This window comes from Abramis brama (assembly GCF_963993115.1).
Source record: "Abramis brama genome assembly, chromosome: 1".
Taxonomy (NCBI): Eukaryota; Metazoa; Chordata; class Actinopteri; order Cypriniformes; family Leuciscidae; genus Abramis; species Abramis brama.
The window spans coordinates 43,966,033-43,985,666 of NC_139963.1; the positions used below are offsets into that span (position 1 = coordinate 43,966,033).

A 19,634-nucleotide genomic window follows, 5' to 3' on the forward strand; every position below is an offset into this window, starting at 1 on the left:
ATTCAGTAATCCATATTACAGTAAATAATAAAATATTTGTGGTGATGAAACAGTACTGTTATTATTACTGTAAAAATGTTTACAGTATTTTCAAAGTTATGATTAAGTTGCGATTAAATTTACAGTAAGCATACTGTGAAATGAACTACAGCAACTTACTGTATATTTCACAGTTTTCTGTTTACAGTGCAGCAACGAGTATTTCATGATCACAGCAGAGAGAGACGAGATGAAGAGTTACAAGAACACAGCTTTACAAGATCACAGTGTTTTTCACAGCAAGAACACAAGAGTTTGATCAAACTAAATACGGCAAACGTGGTTTCTCCACTGTATGGATCTTCATGTGTATCTTCAGGTGACTTTTAAAAGATAAACTCTTTCCACACTAATCACACATGTGCTGCTTCTCTCCAGTGTGGATCCTCTCATGTCTTTTCAGATGTGCTGACTGACTGAATCTCTTGTCACAGTGTGAACACTTGTAAGGGGTTTCTCCAGTGTGGATCCTCTCATGTGTTTTCAGAGTTGATGAGTGACTGAATCTCTTGTCACAGTGTGAACACTTGTAAGGTTTTTCTCCAGTGTGGATCCTCTCATGTCTTTTCAGATGTCCTGACTGATTGAATCTCTTGTCACAGTGTGAACACTTGTTAGGTTTTTCTCCAGTGTGAATTCTCTGGTGCAGTTTTAAACAGTTCACTGAAATAAAAGTCTTCTCACACTCAAAGCACATGCACTCTCTTATACCAGTGTGTATTTTCTGATGTCTATGTAAAGTTTGTAGCACTGAAAAACTCTTTCCACATACAGAACATGAATGTGGCTTCTACTTTGTGTGAACTGTCAAGTGTTTTTTTTCAGGTTTAATGCCAAAAGAAATGTTTTGCCACATTGATCACATGTGAACGGCTTCTCTCCAGTGTGGATCTTCATGTGACTTTTAAGGTGATGTGATCTGCCGAATATCTTCCCAATGATTGCATGTGAACGGCTTCTCTCCAGTGTGGATCCTCATGTGAACATTAAGGTGACATGATCGGCCGAATATCTTCCCACATTGATCACATGTGAACGGCTTCTCTCCAGTGTGAACTCTCATGTGAACATCAAGATTTGGTTTGTTTGTGAAACTCTTTCCACACTGAGTGCAGGTGAAACATTTCTTGGCTCTTCTTTTCTTTAAAAAATGTCTTTTTAGTCTTTGAGCGACTCAAAGGTTTTTCTCCAGGTTTGACATGATGTTTCTCCTCCACTTCACTCAGTTCTTCACTCTCCTCCTTCACTTCCATCGGGTCTGAAATGAAAGAAAAAATAATTAATTTAATTTTTAGTACATCAAAATTCAAAGAGAGAAACATGAAGTAAAATGACATAAAAGTGAGCCATAAAATATTGTAATTATTTAGATTAATATTTATAAATTATGAATTTATGAAAATGGATGAATGACACTTAACTAGGATAATATTAACATAAAAAATATATATACAACAGGGCCAATATACTGACAACAACTTTTAGATTGATATTCCTTTCACTTATTGATCTACTATAAGCTTTTTAAGTCTGGTTGAGAAAACCAACTTACTGAAATGTCATTTAAACTTCTTTTTCTGAGACCAATACCTATCTATCTATCTATCTATCTATCTATCTATCTATCTATCTATCTTTTTTATATAGTTTATATAGTTGCTTTTCTAGTTGTTTTAAAAAGTTAAAAAAGATGCAGTGTTTTTTTTGTGACGTCCATTCATGACCATTGCAGAACTTTGCTTTAATTTATGAGAAATACAACTTTATCAGTAACTATAATTCAGAGTTTGCTTAAATTATGATTACAATCCTGTAAGCCATTCTGGATTTATTTAAAGGGTTAGTTCACCCAAAAATGAAAATTCTGTCAGTAATTACTCACCCTCATGTTGTTCCAACCGCGTAAGACCTTCGTTCATCTTCGGAACACAAATTAAGATATTTAGTGTGTGATGCGTGTTGACGTGCAACACAGACGCGCAGCGCAAAAACACTACGTGAACCAACTCGAGGCCCAGAGAGAAGGAAATGAATAGTGGAATAAAGTCGTTATTTTTGTGCACAAAAAGTATTTTCGTCGCTTGATATACTTAAGATTGAGCCACTGTAGTCACTTGGACTATATTAACGATCTCTTTAATAACTTTTCTGGGCCAGCAAGTTTCGGTCACCTAGCAGCCTATGGAGAAGTGATCCAGCACTCAGATTTCATCAAAAATATCTTAATTTGTGTTCCGAAGATGAACGACATTTTTATTTTTCATTTTTATTTTTAATTTTCATTTTTACATTTTTATTTTTCACACATTTTTATTTTTAGTTCTAACATTATTTTGTTATACCTAGAAAAGTAGTAAAGAACTGTATAAGAAAAAAATTTAAAGTATAAACACAAAGAAATAAATGTACATATTTGTAAGCAATAAATTCCCTCAGTCTGTTGACACCAATGAAATGAGCTTAAAGTGTCAATTTACAGGAGATCTGAAGACATCAGCATAATAAATGAGGTGAAAACAGGAACCATTGTCATGAAATAAAGAGTGTTTTCAGCAGGTCTGTTAATATTGATGAGCCTCAGACTATCAACACTCATTCAACAAGCCATTCAGGATCATCAGCAGATCATCTCACTTTATTCTGAGTGTTTGCAGATAGAAACACATTATTTGAGTCAGATATGGTAAACGCCTATTAAAATATGATCAACAAGCTATTTAACATCTCATGCTCTAGCCCCAAAATGACGTGTGGCATTTACAGCTGCATGGTTTTAACACTATAATCTCATGCTTTTTTTACAAACAAAATAAGACTGAAACAACATCATGTACTCTCATACACTCAAAATAACATTGCCATAATGACCATTTATAATGAATAGCGGGCTATCGCGCTAATCGCGAAACACTCATGCTAACCATGTGCTCAGGCATACTAAACTCATGACACACTGTTAATATAGTAAAAAAAACAACCACTTTAAACACACACAACTCATCAGTATTGCATTAACAATGTTTATACTCAAAACCGAACTGTGTTTTAGTTACCTGAAAAGGAGTATAAGGATTAAAGAAAAATTAAATAAAAGAGAGCGCTGCAGTGATGGCTTCTTTGTTGGTGTATTTACTCAGAATGAAGCGCATCACGGGCGCGCACCACCCACTGAAGTGTGCGATGACGTAATCACGCTGGTATGCCAAGCGAAAATAATTAATTTAATAAATGCACATAACACTTTATTAAACATAAAGCACAAATAAGAAATTGAACAGTATTTAAAGTATTAGAAAAATAACATTTTACTAATTTATAAAGGAATTGAAGAAATTGTACAAACATAAAGAGCTTGTACTCACTATATTACATGTACAAAAAGGTTGAACAGCGAATTAAGACAGAGAATGCTGGCCCCTGTTTGTCCTTCCCCACAGACTGTTGGTCTGGAGAAACTGAATCACTAATGAGCCTAACATGTCATTTTATAGACAGTAGGCTACTGGCAAAGGAAACAGGTAGTCCTAAATGTCCCATATCACAATTTAGAGAGTTCTGTTATCAGAGCTAACTGTCTAAGTATTTCAGAAATGTACATATACAAAGTCACAGTTAGCTAAAAATGTATTAATGTAAAGAATGTAATAATTTAAATGATTATGACATTTAGAAAATATAGCATTGGTGCATTTTGATTCAGAGTTTGGGAGATGTCAGGGAGATTTTCCTTAGCATGCTGAATGATTGGGATGTCAACCAAGGCAGAGTGGTGCAAACATGATGAAAGGCCTCAGACTGGCAGATATACCAGGCTTAAGCTACAGTGCACACACATTACAGCTCGTGGTCATCTTTGCCAAGTTAAAACATTTTTTACACACTTTAACCACTATATGTTTTCAAAACAGCGTCTGAGAGCCATTCAAAGAGATCTAAGGCCGGCTACACACTGGCTGCGTGACATGTCCGTTTTTATTTCGGCTCCATGTTAACAGGTTACGGTACGGATCCACTTTTGCGACTGAAGCGTGGTGCCACGACGCCTCCACATTTGTACGTTGATGGGCGTTCCTCAAGTTTACCGCTATGGGCTTGGTTTTGAGCCAGCGGGGAATGTTGTGCGTGTGACCCGCGAGAGACTTCCCCCAGTCTCCATGTGCTCTCTACCTCTATTGGATAGGATTCATTTGCATAAAGATGGGCATGGGCCAGCTTTTTGATGCGCAGCATTTTTTCAAATGCATCGCCGCCTTCACGGGATCGACTATTTTTGACTGTCAAAATGCCTGCGGACACAGCAACAGTGAGTTGTTCAAAATCTTTCTTTTTAGTAAACTCTGTAATGTTCTCAATGCTCGAGTTCATGTGTAGAGCCCCTGGTGATACTTAAAGCAAAGTTTCATGTTGTGTCGAGCCTTCTTAGTGTTTTAAAAATAGCGATTTTTGATGCTATCATAGTAGTGCCCCTAGCTCTCCCATTTAAAAGGCAATTTGACCGAAAACTAAAATACGGTCAAACTTAAAAGTGACGTTTACATTTTTATTATTCTTTTAAAGAAAGTTTGCCTCAGGTAGATTAACAAAAAGACCCTAGGTTGCAATTTGGCGACAGTTATCCTTTAAACCATCTGATGGCGTATTGATTTATCTCTGAGTCGGTGGCTTTGTCAGACATGCGATTCTTCCTCACTGCTCCTGTAAGACGTACAAAAAGCACACAAAGTAAAGAAACAAAGAGTAAATATTAGATTCGATATTCAAAGGTGCTTTATTACATGACATTATAGTAAAATGCATGAAATAACGAAACAATGAACTTTTGTGATTGCGCAATAAGTGCAGTGTCCTGTGAGTGTAACTCTACCGCTACGTTAACATGTGAATGTACGATGAGTTGTACAGTATTTGGACGGAGGCGCCAGGAATGCAGCTGATGTAATGCACTGTAGCGCGATACCATATTTCTTCAAAAGCAGATCGTGGAGACATTTTAATCCACAATCAAAAATCGTGATATCGCATACTCCTGAGCACAAGTACAACACGACTGTTATCATGCTTGAAAACAAACACAAGTAATGGAGTTAATTACAAAACTGTATCGCACGTGTGCTACAGTGATATATTTATTCATCGCACAGACCAATTTTTTCATAGCACGTGTCGCACTGTACAGCCGGTATAATACAGTGAGACTTGATATGGTACTGATGTCGAACTAGTTAATGTATTTGGATGTGGGAAGTAATTAATTTGTTATTGTTGCAAGGCGCTAGCAGTAGCTAGCAGCGGTCACCGCTGGTAGGTGGTGGGTAGCGCTAACATGGCTACGATTTTGCAGCTAACACACGATATTCAGCAATTTTAGTGAATATTAAGCAAAGATCACCGATTGAGCCTTAAAGCCTTTGTTCACATTAGTTGTGGATATTTAAAATAACCTATACTACCAGCTAGCTGTAGCCTAGGCTATACTACCCAGCTTTACTTTTTACTTTTATAATGCACTTACTAAATTTTACTTGTATAATGCAATTAACAATAATCACAAAGATGGTGCAGCCTGCAGTCTTCCACTCTTATGCCTGTCAGATAAGAGTTGCGGGTTTATGCGGGAAAAAAGCGTTCCGTTAGTTGTGGCGCGTCCGGTTGGGTATCCGGCCCACACCCGCTGGGTGTACTCGATTCAGTTATAGCACGTCTGGTCTGCGCAGCTGCCCCGGATCGGCGCCGGACGGATTGTCACTGTGGAAGCTACAGGCAAGTCTGGCGCAAAGTTGGTGCAGATCTGCATAGTGAGTGACTACTCATATAACATACTGCTGACTACTGAATCTGCTGATTCAAAAATGGATCTGGCACAGATGTAAATGCTGTCTGGGTAACGTCCAGCCTGCTGAATTTGGGAGCCTGGAGCACATTTGGGGAGTTTATGGTACAGGTGGATCTCGCGTCTCAAGATATGACGCACTGTCCACTTTGGTTCTCTCTCACACATCTAGCCCCACTGGGACTGGACGCAATGGTGCAGACGTGGCCGAGGCTACATCTGTATGCATTTCCCCCGATTGCTCTGCTTCAAACCTAGTATCACTTCTCGACGGCTCTCCATTGGAGCTGCCGGTCAGGAGGGACCTTCTATCTTAGGCGGGGGTAGCAATCCTCCATACCTGTCCAGAAACACTCAACCTGTGGATCTGGCCTCCTAGGGGCTCTAAACTGAGGTTGTAGAGACCATACTCAACTCCAGAGCTTCATCCACAAGGAAGCTATACGCCCTGAAAAGGAGAGTGTTTACCTCTTGGTGTAATCTAACACAATAGCCGCGTTTCCACTGTCGGGTGCGAGCCAGGGCTTTAAACGGGCCGTGCCGGGCTAATAGCACCGGGCCTGCGTTTCCACTGTCGGGCCAGAAGCTCCACAGCGCTTCACTAAAACACGCCCGCAACACGCCTTTCTGGAACGTCACACTAACCCATCATTTCACCAACAAATGGAAGTTTTATCAGAAAACTAATCAGAAATCACTGGAAACAGCGTTGAAAATAACATGATGAAATGCGTCCGTTTGCTGGCATTTTTGTTGTTTACTTAAATATTTAAAACCCAAGCATCAATGTTTTACCACAGGTTTACAATAAAAGGTGATACATTGATCATAATGAAATTTATGTCAAAATTGCACATTAGTCACTCAGAAATAAATTACCGTTAGGTCTATTTCACAAAAGAAAGACGACACACTTACTTCTTCAGTCGCGTCTGTTTCTGTTTATCTGGTAAAGGACATATTTACATCACATTTAGAAAGAATGCTAATTTCTACAAATATATGCCACCAAAAATACGACCTGAAGAGCTTTAGCACTCTCTCGACTCCCATACAGATATTTTCAGTCAGAGAAACAGAGGAAGCTCCCGAAAAAAATGTTGCTTTATTTTATGATAGTCCGGTATAAAGAGACGAGACGTAGGCTACTGACAGATAAAATAAAAACATGACTGTGATAACCTTTATGATTGGTATGATTTCTTCAAGCGTTCACTATTTTTTTTTACTATAAGCATCTCAAGAGAAGAAGAGAAGAAAAAAAGGTCCAGTTTCAAAGATACAAGAAAGTATATCTTTCATTTGCATGGAAGAGTAGAAAAAACTACTGCTTTCCTTCATAAAAGAGAACTGATGTGATACAAATTCATCAACAATAAAACTCTGATGTGTTTCTCTCCAGTGAATCCTTCCATGTGTTTCAGAAAGACTGAATCTCTTGATGCGGTGTTGTTTTTTTCCAGTGTGGATTTTCTGGTGGTCTTTCAGTTCATCGTCTGTAGTAAAGGACTTCCTGCACTGAAACACACATCGCCGTGTCTTTTCTGCTGTAATATTACGAATGAATCTTCTCCTTTGTGTGAATCTTCAGGTGTTTCTACAGGACTGATGCCCAATGAAACTTCATGTGTATCTTCAGGTGACTTTTAATAGTGAAACTCGTTCCACACTAATCACACGTGTGCGGCTTCTCTCCAGTGTGGATCCTCTCATGTGTTTTCAGATGTTGTGACAGACTGAATCTCTTGTCACAGTGTGAACACTTGTAAGGTTTTTCTCCAGTGTGGATCCTCTCATGTCTTTTCAGATGTTCTGACCGATTGAATCTCTTGTTACAGAGTAAACACTTAAAAGGTTTTTCTCCAGTGTGAATTCTCTGGTGCCGTTTTAAACATATCGCTATAGTAAAAGTCTTCTCACACTCAAAGCACACATACTCTCTTACATCAGAATGAGTTTTCTCATGTCTTTGTAAAGATTTCAGCACTGAAAAACTCTTTCCACATACAGAACATGAATGTGGCTTCTCCTTTGTATGAACTGTCAGGTGTGTCTTCAGGTTTGATGCCAAAAGAAATGTTTTGTCACATTGATCACATGTGAACAGCTTCTCTCCGGTGTGGATCCTCATGTGAACCTCAAGACTTTGTTTGTATGGGAAACTCTTCCCACATTGATCACATGTAAATGGCTTCTCTCCAGTGTGAACTCTCATGTGAATCTCACGATTTTGTTTGCATGTGAAACTCTTTCCACATTGATTACATGAGAACGACTTCTCTCCAGTGTGAACTCTCATGTGAATCTCAAGATTTTGTTTCCATGTGAAACTCTTTCCACATTGATCACACGAGAACGACTTCTCTCCAGTGTGAACTCTCATGTGACGCTCAAGATTTAGTTTGTTTGATAAACTTTTTCCACATTGATCACATGTGAACGGCTTCTCTCCAGTGTGAACTCTAATATGACGCTCAAGTTTTTGTTTGGTTGGGAAATTCTTTCCACACTGAGTGCAGGTGAATGATTTCTTGGCTCTTCTTTTCTTTAAAAAAGGTTTTTCTCCAGGTTTGACATGATGTTTCTCCTCCTTCACTTCACTCAGTTCTTCACTCTCCTCCTTCACTTCACTCAGTTCTCCACTCTCCTCCTTCACTTCACTCAGTTCTTCACTCTCCTCCTTCACTTCCATCAGCTCTGAAATAAAAAAAAAAGTTTAATTGCATTTTCAGTACATCAAAATTCAAAGAGAAATATGATTATAAAGTGAAAGGACATAAAGTGTCTATCGTAAATCTATCGCAATGTATGATTTGCAAAAATGAAAACGGCTGTGTAGATGAGAGAATCAAAGTGTATGCACGTTGTGCACACGCTACATTGATTATGGCCAAGCATGCGCCCTTAAATTAGCATATGAATAACATGCGCAACACGCCACTGACTTTAAACTAGGTTTTTCCTGGTCAGTGGCGGAATTGTTTTCTAAACCTGTAAAATAGCATGAGGGAACGTTTGCGCCGGAACACGCCTCCTCTTTGCGCTGAACTGCCCCGGGGAGCGCAAGTGTATTTCTTAGTTAACTGACGTGCGTCTGTGGAGGGAAAAGTCTGCTGTGCGCGGGTGCAAAATAGGAATGATACATGCGTCGGTGTACAAAATCAATTGCGCTGGGTGCAAGATAGGGCCCACAGTGCCAAGACGTTTTCAATTTAAGAACTGTTTTTCTTTTTTAGCTTAACTGTTGTTTATTATAACAGATGACATCATAAACAGCAGGAGATTTAATAGGCCGCATACAAAATAATTATTTTGAACTGAATAATGTTTTGTACTCTATATACAAAAAAAAAGTGAATGAAAAAAGTTGTTAAAAAATGTGTGTATTGTTATGAAAAATGCTCATAAATACAATTTTTTAATTTGATGAAATATGGGTAACACCTCAGTATGGGGAACACATTCACTATTAACTACAACTTTTGCCTCAAACTCCTAATTTACTGCTTATTAATAGTAAGTAAGGTCGTTTTTTAGCGTTTAAGTTTAGGTAACGGAGACTCTTCTGGTTAGTGTTCTTTGGTTACAGGAAAACTGATAAATAGGTTAGGTTTACATCCCTGTCAGCCATTTTGGGATTCTGGAAAGCTTATTTACTTAATACAGTTTACAGTTTTTTTTAGGGCTAGGTAAAAAATATTGATTTTCGATTTTAATCAATTCTCATTTTTACGAACCGATATCGATTCTTAAATCCCAAGAATCGATTAGTCTATCCTGTTTTCAGTTGATGAATGATTGTAGCGCAGATCCATCCAATAAATCGCAATGATCTTTATGCTTTGTTACTTTTGATATGAAACAAAGTCTAAGGTTTGCAATTACGTCCATTTTATTACGAAATTCAAAAAATAAATACTGTTTTGGTGCTGTTTAATGTGGTGTGACAGAAGCACACAGCCGAACTGATCATCTCCTCTTTAATATCAGTGACAGCACAAAATAAACATGAATGGACATCTGAAGGTATGTTAAAACATACAGTAAAACTCATCTAAACACGTAACATGTCTGATGTAATCGCTTAATTAGTGTTTCAACCACAGAAAGACGTCTTGTAAGCAATATGTCATGTAATATCACATTTACCTCAGAAAAAACACATTCCATCCCCCATCACACTCTAGGTGGATTGAAGACACCTTGTATTTCATCAAACTTGAAAAAAAAAAAAAAAAAAAAAAACTTTCTCTTCACCGAACATGATTACATGATTCTCTACTTTTTAGCATACATACAGACTCTGCAATCTTTAATATGTCTGATTAACATTTCCCATTCCAGCTAGTACTTTGTAATTTTACATTGATGTTTAGAATTCAGTTTTAAGTGCACTTAATACTTCGTTCTGTTCCATGGACTGGTGCCTTGTCGTGGCGAAACAGCTTGAGTCCCAATGACCCTGAGAGCTAAGCTGGCGGGACCTTGTACCCCTGGTAGCTTCAAGCAAGCCAGCCAGGTCAAAGGCGAGAGACCAGACGAAACCCAGTCCACCCTGCTAGCCCGGCAGCAGGGTCTGGTATGCTGAGTATCAGAGCGCGCTTTGTGTCACGGCACCTGAGTCAGTCTGTCTCAGCCGCCAGATGAGCAGAAGAGCACCTCGCCAATGGTCACAGGGCAATACACCTAGTCAGCTGGTCACTGTGGGGCAACTCATAACTACACCAACCATCACACACCTGTGTTCCGTTGGAATCTGTAGCATTGAGTGCAGAGGTGGAAGTTTGACCAGGGCACACATCCTTTTACTTAATTTTTTTGCCCGGGCGCTCTCTACTCATCTCATCTCTCCATTATGACGTCTAGCATTCAGCCTCCACGACTGGCAACTCGGGAGCACTCTGTCCTTAAGAGTGCTGTTGTTGCTCGGCAAGGTTCGCGTGTACGGCAGACGCGACCTGGTCGTCATCCTGCAACTGTCGCATACACCTCCATCGCATGCTGGAATGTGCATTCACTTGGCATTAGATCTGACATGGACTGCGTCTCACCTCGTAAATCAGAATTGGCACAGCAGCATTCCGGTGGCAGTAGGTTGTAGGGCTCACAATCTGTAAACGTGTATATAGTTTTATTTTAGAATACAATTTGAATTAACAAGATACTCGTTCCCTGTGTTGGCTTATTTATAAATATAATATGTTTGTATTTACATGTATAGGATCCATTTCTTATGCATGATCCATTTGAATATAACTGAACTGAAATTTTCTTGTGTCCGTCAACTACAGGAAAAGTGTATTGAACGGCATAAACGTCTGTTCTTGGCATTTGTAGACTTGACCAAGACCTTTGACTACGTTAGTTGATGTGGACTTTTCCTCATCCTACAAAGACTTGGCTGCCCTCCAAAGTTACTAAAGGTGATCACTGAGTTTCATGAGGGCATGAAGGCAACTGTACAGTCTGAAGACATTCGCTCTGATAAGTTCCAGATAAGGTGTGGGGTAAAGCAGGGATGTGTCCTTGCTCCTACCCTCTTCGGAATTTTCTTCTCTGCCCTACTATGCCATGCCTTCCCTGATGACTCGGGTATCCTTCTACACACCCGCAGCTCAGGCACTGTTCAATTTGGCCAGACTGCGGGCGAAGACTAAAGTAGGCTGAGCTGCTTTATGCTGATGATGCTGCCTTTGTTGCCCACTCAGAGGCAGATCTACAACTACTCTGCTCATATTTTGCCGCTGCATGTCTAGAGTTTGGTTTGCAGGTTAGTCTTAAAAAGACAGTTATCCTTGCCCAACCTGCAACCCTAAACCCTACAGTATACATTAACAACGTATGTCTATCTGTGGTAGACAAATTCACCTACCTGGGTTCCACAGTATCAAACAACAATAACCTTGATGCAGAGACATGCGCATTGGGAAGGCATCATCAATGTTTGGAAAATTGAGCAAGTGTGTCTGGATACAACAAGAACCTCTCATTGCTCCTCAAAGTCTGTGTATACCATGCATGTGTACTTAGCACCTTTTTATATGCAAGTGAGGCATGGACAACATACAGGAGGCACGAACATCGTCTCAACGGCTTCCATTTTCGCTGCCTTCGTTCCATACTGGGGGTATGCTGGAAGGATCATGTGCCAAACTCTGTGAGAGAACTGGTTCCAGTGACCTGTACACCATCCTTTGTGAACGCCACCTCCGTTAGATTGTGCATATTTATCCAATGACACTCGCCTCCCAAAAATCTTGCTATATGGCGAGCTGGCAAATGCCCCCCGCAAACATGGTCGCCCCCATCTACGTTTTAAAGACGTCATTAAGAGGGATCTTCAGGCCTTCTCCATCAACCTGGACAACTGGGAGGCACTTGTAAATGACAGACCTAACTGGCGCGCAGCAATTAACAATGGCCGCAGTGACTCTCAGGGGGCCTACAAGTCATTTCTGGAAGAGAGACGCTCAAAACGAGAAGCAGTTCGTCGCACTCGGCCATAGTAGTAGTAGTAATACTTTGTTGGTCTGTCTTTGTATTTCTCCGTTTTCAATTGTTATCTGCTGATTAGAATGTATTTATATTTATTTTACTACTTCCTTTTTTTCCACTTTTTGTCCTTTACCTTTTTTGTTATTATTATTACTTATTTATACCTGTTTATTTATTTGTTTGGTTGTTTACTAATTTTCTTTACACCCTGTATGTATCATAAAAATAATAAATAAATCACACAAAAAAGAAAACCATATTCAGTGACCATAACTCGTTAGTCAGCTAGAAAAATCAATTCTAGAGAGGAGCATATGTTGATAAACATATGCATTATAATTTTTAATGTTCAATATTTAATGCATGTTTGAATAAATCTGTAAAGTTTTTATGACAGCCATTTTTAAATGTGTAAAAATATTAATGTAATTTTAAAGTTAGTATGACTTTATTATTATAAAAAACATCATTGAATGTAATTTAAGTGTTTGTATACAAATCAGTAAATTTTAGCCTTCACTATTATAGTAGTGTATTACCAACTGATTCCCATGTGTATTTTAAAGCATTATTTGAGAGATTTTGCACCGATCCACATTTTTTCACTTCCAATCCGATCCCGATACCTGAATTTGGATATCGGCCGATACCGATACTATTCCGATACCAGAGCTGTGTTTGCTTTAATATTTTTGTTATCATTAATGTTTATTTTATATGATGCTGAAATAAACTTCTCTCAACAGGCAAGTATGATATGTACGTATGCATGTATGTCCCAAAAGGCAACTTGAGGTAAGTATAAGGTCAGAAAAGGAAGTAAAAAAAAAAACGGGAAATCCTGTTAACAGGAAAAATCCCATTCTGAAAACAAATATGCAACTTTAAGGGTTTCAAATTGATTGTCATGTCAATATTTATTACATTCCCAAAATGTCAAATACTTGAGTCTTGAAATATAAGAAAAGTGCAAGTGTAAACATCTTACATACACACTATCTGAAGGGTGATCCTCGCTCCGATGCAGTAACTCTCTCGATGAATGCTCGATCAGCATCAGCATCTTGCAAACAGACTGCGAACAGGATTTCACCTCAGACGCGCGAATGTATTCAAAATATTCAAGCGTCCAACTAGACGCGATAGACGCGAATTTGACGCGCTATTCGCGTTTGGTGTGAACGCACAGTAACGTGGTGCTTTTTTAAACGTTTGATTGCGTTCGTTGTGTTGTACGACACGAGGGAGCTTTAAAGAGCTCTGAATTACGGCTTTGCAAACATTGCATTTTGCTGTCTTGCTCTGCGGTGTTTCCAGTGTGAAGTATTTACAGCCGCCGATCGGCGGCTGACTTGAAGCAGTGCATGCCGGTTAGAAATTTTGTCCAACTTGATACAGTGCCAACGCCACGTGACTGTGACATATACCATCAAAGTACCGCAAGAGTGATTCGAGAGTAGCCGGAGAACTCAGCCAGCGCAGCTTCTCAAGAGCGGCTGCACGAGCTGTGATGATGACACAGCTGTTCCACGATTGGCCAGTTTCACCGCATGACAATTGTCACATGTGTTTTGTGTTTATACCAACACCTTTAGTTTGTCTAAAGCTCACAAATCAGTTTTTTTTTATAACAGTAAACACTCTTTTCATGTAGTTGCGATGTTATATTGTGTCATGTTTATCAAATAAAAAAAAACTGATTAAGAAACGTAGACTCCACTTCATTGATAGTAGCTTATGTTGAACTTTATTCTTGTTCAAACAGACGCTGTATGAAGCAGTAGCCTTCATAAAGTATTGAATGAAAATGTCTCTGAAACATCTGTGTATTATTTGGCAAATATTGCATTTATTTCACTTCAGCTGTGGTTAAGTATGCAAACACCACATGAGCAGTCACTACGGGAACCAGAAAATGTCCGACTTCGGATCAAAAATCAAAAATGAGGTGAAAACAGGAACTACTGTCATGAAATAAAGAGTGTTTTCAGCAGATCTGTTAATATTGATGAGCCTCAGACTATCAACACTCATTCAACAAGCCATTCAGGATCATCAGCAGATCATCTCACTTTATTCTGAGTGTTTGCTATTAAAAACACATTATTTGAGTCAGGATATATGACAAAAGACTATTAAACTGCTCTATTGAAAGATGATACTGTTATTTCTCTCAATATGACATCAATAATACAAAGACAAACACTAATGGCACTCATCTTCTGGATACTGGATCGGATCGGCCCCATCCCTAGTTCTGAGTTTGTCACACCACAGAAAAATGTGTTATTAGCCACCCAGCCAAATTTGAATGATAAAAAAAGCCAGCAAGTACATAAAATAAGCTATCAAAATCTTGAAAAAATGAGCAGGAGTCTCTGCTCTCAAACGCTGGGGGCGTGTCCGCTGGCTGTGCTGAAACCACGCCCACTCGTGGGAAAGCTCGCTGCCGTCGACTCGCCACACTCAACTGTCACCGCTACAGCCGGAATGGATGCTCCTAGCAGCTTAATTTGTTTTACAAAGCCATACATGTTCGAGCCTGGACTACCTACTATAATTATAACATAAGCACACAAGGCAACTTACACTCATTGGTGGGCACGCACTGCCGATGATGGCACCAGTTTTCGGCGCGACGGGAGGATGAAGGCCGAGGCGGGAGATAGTCGGTTCGGCCACATTCACCAGTAACAGCGGATTATCAGTGAATGAATCCCAGTTGTCTCCGACGAAAGTTTATAAAACTATCCCTTGTAAAATGAGGCCATCCTTAAAAATATTCTTGTTTGCCGTAACCCGACCGACCCTGTCAATTTAGCACCGACCCAATTATTATTATTTTTTCCCTTTTAGTCCGACCGACTTGCCGGTTGTAAACTTGCGTTAAGACCGACCGATTTTTTTTTAACTCTTCAAACAACTAATACAAATGCAATAAAATAATAGTTATTAAGTATTGTGAATATAAATTGCCTAGACCTACATACAAACATAAGCTACGTTCTTTCTTTTAAATAAAAACCCGTGGCGTGTCATCTATGATTATGTTTACACCATTGGTTAACGCATGTCACACTATGGCCTGCAGGCTAAGTTCGCTTCGTTTCATTCACTGTCAATGGTTCGCGCTTGGTAATGATGGCTGCGGCTTTACTCTAAAGATTATTTCATTTTTATATGTTGTTGAATATGGTTTATTAAAAAATAAACATGTGAGAGCGTGTTATAGGCTATATGTCATGTTATAGTCAGATATGACGACACTACTGCAACACGCATCGCCGCAGATGAGAAGCTGAGCATCAACGTGCTATCGCAAATCAAAGTGAAAGTAAGTCGCAGACGCTTAACACACAATCATCTTCATCAAATGTAAAGAAACAAAATGATCTTACCAGGGCTGTTTCCGCTTTCTCTTATTGCGGGCTTTGATTCAGAAATTTTAGCTGATGATCAATAAAATAATGCGTCTCATAACTGTTGCTTTCGGTGACGTGCACTCCTAAATCTGCATATAGCGGGAATTGAAGATCGGATTTATATCAGCAAAAAAAACACACATTTAGCCTATGTAACCAGGTGTAAATGGAATCGTTTTGATAAATCAGATTGCAATCCGATCTGAGAAAACGCATGAAGTGGCCTGGTGTAAACAGCCCCTAGACATCGGTGAAAAATGTTCTCTCTCTCTCTCTCTGCAAACTGATGTGAATGGGCTCCAGTGCGTCATCAAGTAGGGGTGTGTCCAGGAGCTCAGGGGCTCCAGTGCGTCATCGAGCCCCCGTTTTAGCCCCGCCCAAAAAATCCGGAACACAGCAATGGTGAAAACCTGTTTAACGGTCTAACTCCACAATTCAGTACTTCACAGTTCACAGTGTTTGTAATATGATTAAGCAATACATTTCTAACATTTATAATGTGTTTAGAATTTTTTTTTAGAATTGCTTTTACAGGGACTTTAAGAACATGTGCCATGTACTTAATCTGATATATACAGTATATCAAAAACAATCGATATCGAATCACAAGCTTGTGAATAGAAATCTAATCGAAAATTGTGCCAATACCCAGCAAACTATATTGAGAAATGTCAAAATGTTTGGTAACATGGTTGCAAAAAAAATGTGAGCCAGTTATAAATGTAAAATAAAACAGCTAAATATTTAGTTGGACCTGATGTTGACAATCAATATAACAATTAATTGTTGTAAACAAACAAGAACATTTTGTACCATTTTATAGTTCAACTGTTTGTCTAAATGTGATGAAGTGCTTGAATGTTTCTAACATGAATGTTCTTCAGCATCATGAATGAATGAAGAATAAACACCAACCTCTTTGTTCTTCAGTCTCTTCAGTGTGTTTCATTCTGCAGGGTTCTGGATCACTCATGTCCTCACATTCCTCTTTAATAAACTCAGTCTTTACAGATATCAGCTCTTCCTGATGCATTGCTGCTCGTCTTCACTTGTAGCTGATGGGAATATCTCAGCATTTAATGGAGAATTACAGTGAGAGGAGCTTCACTGATGATGTGACTGATGTGGGAGGAGCTTCACTGATGATGTGACTGATGTGGGAGGAGCTGATCTGCAAAAATCAAAGTTTACTGAGTTTGTTTTAAAATTATATGACACATCGAAGTTTATAGGCTTGTTCGACTTCATGCAGCTCTGCGCAGACCGATCGGCGGCTGACTTGAAGCAGTGCATGCCGGTTAGAAATTTTGTCCAACTTGATACAGTGCCAACGCAACGTGACTGTGACATATACCATCAAAGTACCGCAAGAGTGATTCGAGAGTAGCCGGAGAACTCAGCCAGCGCAGCTTCTCAAGAGCGGCTGCACGAGCTGTGATGATGACACAGCTGTTCCACGATTGGCCAGTTTCACCGCATGACAATTGTCACATGTGTTTTGTGTTTATACCAACATCTTTAGTTCGTCTAAAGCTCACAAATCAGTTTTTTTTTATAACAGTAAACACTCTTTTCATGTAGTTGCGATGTTATATTGTGTCATGTTTATCAAATAAAAAAAAACTGATTAAGAAACGTAGACTCCACTTCATTGATAGTAGCTTATGTTGAACTTTATTCTTGTTCAAACAGACGCTGTATGAAGCAGTAGCCTTCATAAAGTATTGAATGAAAATGTCTCTGAAACATCTGTGTATTATTTGGCAAATATTGCATTTATTTCACTTCAGCTGTGGTTAAGTATGCAAACACCACATGAGCAGTCACTACGGGAACCAGAAAGTGTCCGACTTCGGATCAAAAATCAAAAATGAGGTGAAAACAGGAACTACTGTCATGAAATAAAGAGTGTTTTCAGCAGATCTGTTAATATTGATGAGCCTCAGACTATCAACACTCATTCAACAAGCCATTCAGGATCATCAGCAGATCATCTCACTTTATTCTGAGTGTTTGCTATTAAAAACACATTATTTGAGTCAGGATATATGACAAAAGACTATTAAACTGCTCTATTGAAAGATGATACTGTTATTTCTCTCAATATGACACATCAATAATACAAAGACAAACACTAATGGCACTCATCTTCAACCACTACAGCAACATAACTATGAACTGAAACATGGTTTGATTTTATGTTAAATACGTTGTATTAAAGTAATTAGATCTCTAACACATACCAGTTTTTATGTGCAGAAACTGACAATCATCATGATTTATCAAGCGACGAGAATACTTTTTATACCCAAAAATAAGCAGCGCTTCTTGTACGTCACACGCATCACACACGACCAGCGTCGGCCAATAGTGAGCCTACGCTCTGACGTACAACCCAGAATCGCTGCGCTGTTACACTACGTGAACTCACTCAGAGGCCTAAACAGAAGAAAATCAATAGTTGAATACAATTTTTTTTTTCTTCGCACAAAAACTATTCTCGCCGCTTGATAAACTTATGGTTGAGCCACTGTAGTCACTTGGACTATTTTAAACTTTGTCTTTACTAACTTTCTGGGCCGGCAAGTTTCAATTAGTTACTGTTACAAGTTACTGTTGCACTTATTTAAAAACTGTATGCCTTTTATCTAACAAAATTGTTTCTGGACATTAAAGGGATATAGTTCAGCCAAAAATGAAAATTCTGTCATCATTTACTCACCCTCAAGTTGTTTCAAACCTGAATGAATTTCTTTTTTCTGCTGAACACAAAAGAAGATATTTTGAAAAGTGTCGGTAACCAAACAGTTGATGGACCCCATTGACTTCCATAGTAGAAGAAAAAAATACCATGGAAGTCAATGGGGTCCATCAACTGTTTGGTTACCGACACTTTTCAAAATATCTTCTTTTGTGTTCAGCAGAAAAAAAGAAATTCATACATGTTTGAAACAACTTGAGGGTGAGTAAATGATGACAGAATTTTCATTTTTGGGCGAACTATCCCTTTAAGTTTTAAAGAGATTATTTTATATAATTGTTTTATATTCCTAGATTTATTTGTTGCACTGTTTCTTATACAGTTATATTGCAAAACTAAAATACCATTTTCAGTTTAGTGTTAGATTTGTGGCTGTGGCTAAATAATTTATTACTGTCAAATGTATGTCAGATAATACAAACACTCTAGTTCACTGTATGTATTTGTTCATGTTTTATCAAGGGATAAGTCTGAAAACACGGCATAAAATAATTATATCATGGCGACAGGTAACGTTACATTGATGGTTCTGTGTAAACATCTTTATTGCTTTTAAACCATGGTGGTTAGTCTCGTAATGTGCTCATAGTTCTGACGACACAGATATTTGGCTACATTTGTTTTGTAGAGTGTGTGTGTGTGTGTGTGTGTGTGGTGTGTGTGTGTGTGTGTGTGAGAGAGAGAGAGAGAGAGAGAGAGAGAGAGAGAGAGAGAGAGAGAGAGAGAGAGAGAGAGACGATCAAATAATCCCTTCGAGGATCCCTTCGTGTTTTAACATAAACAGTAGCAGTAGCATATTAACATAAACAGAAACAGTAGCAGTAGCATATTAGCATAAGCAGTAGCATTTACAAATAACAGCGTAAGCTATATCAAAATAATGAGACATCTACAAAAAACATACCGTTCAGAAACGTCCTGTAACCGCTGTTCGTGTACAAGTTCTGCTCGATTCCTCTCCACTAATATTCTCTAAGTCTGATGCTGGTTGAAATTGATAAGGCAATATTGACGCCTGTGTTTACAATACAGCGGAACACACGCAACTGTTATGGTTATGGTAACGGGCGTGACGTTTCCGGACAGC

General features: G+C 38.8%; 1 protein-coding gene across 3 annotated transcripts; it reads right to left on the reverse strand.

Annotated features, from left to right (window-relative positions):
- Positions 1-232: 232 nt before the first annotated feature.
- LOC311080262 (uncharacterized protein) lies at positions 233-19,624 on the reverse strand. Of its 3 annotated transcripts, none has more exons than XR_014605547.1 (3): positions 19,452-19,611; positions 16,702-16,957; positions 233-1,297 (listed from the first exon to the last, which is right to left on the reverse strand). XR_014605547.1 is itself a non-coding variant. In XM_084110122.1 (3 exons), the coding sequence occupies exons 2-3, from the start codon at positions 16,817-16,819 to the stop codon at positions 7,539-7,541; spliced, it is 1,146 nt and encodes a 381-aa protein (XP_083966248.1). In that variant the 5' UTR covers positions 16,820-16,957; positions 19,452-19,624; the 3' UTR covers positions 6,956-7,538. The 3 variants fall into 3 exon arrangements, 2 of the variants coding, with proteins under 2 accessions (XP_083966248.1, XP_083966249.1); XM_084110122.1 differs by lacking the exon at positions 233-1,297 and adding an exon at positions 6,956-8,566 and having other exon boundaries at positions 19,452-19,624; XM_084110123.1 differs by lacking the exon at positions 233-1,297 and adding an exon at positions 6,956-8,566 and having other exon boundaries at positions 16,702-16,952; positions 19,452-19,594.
- Positions 19,625-19,634: the final 10 nt, after the last annotated feature.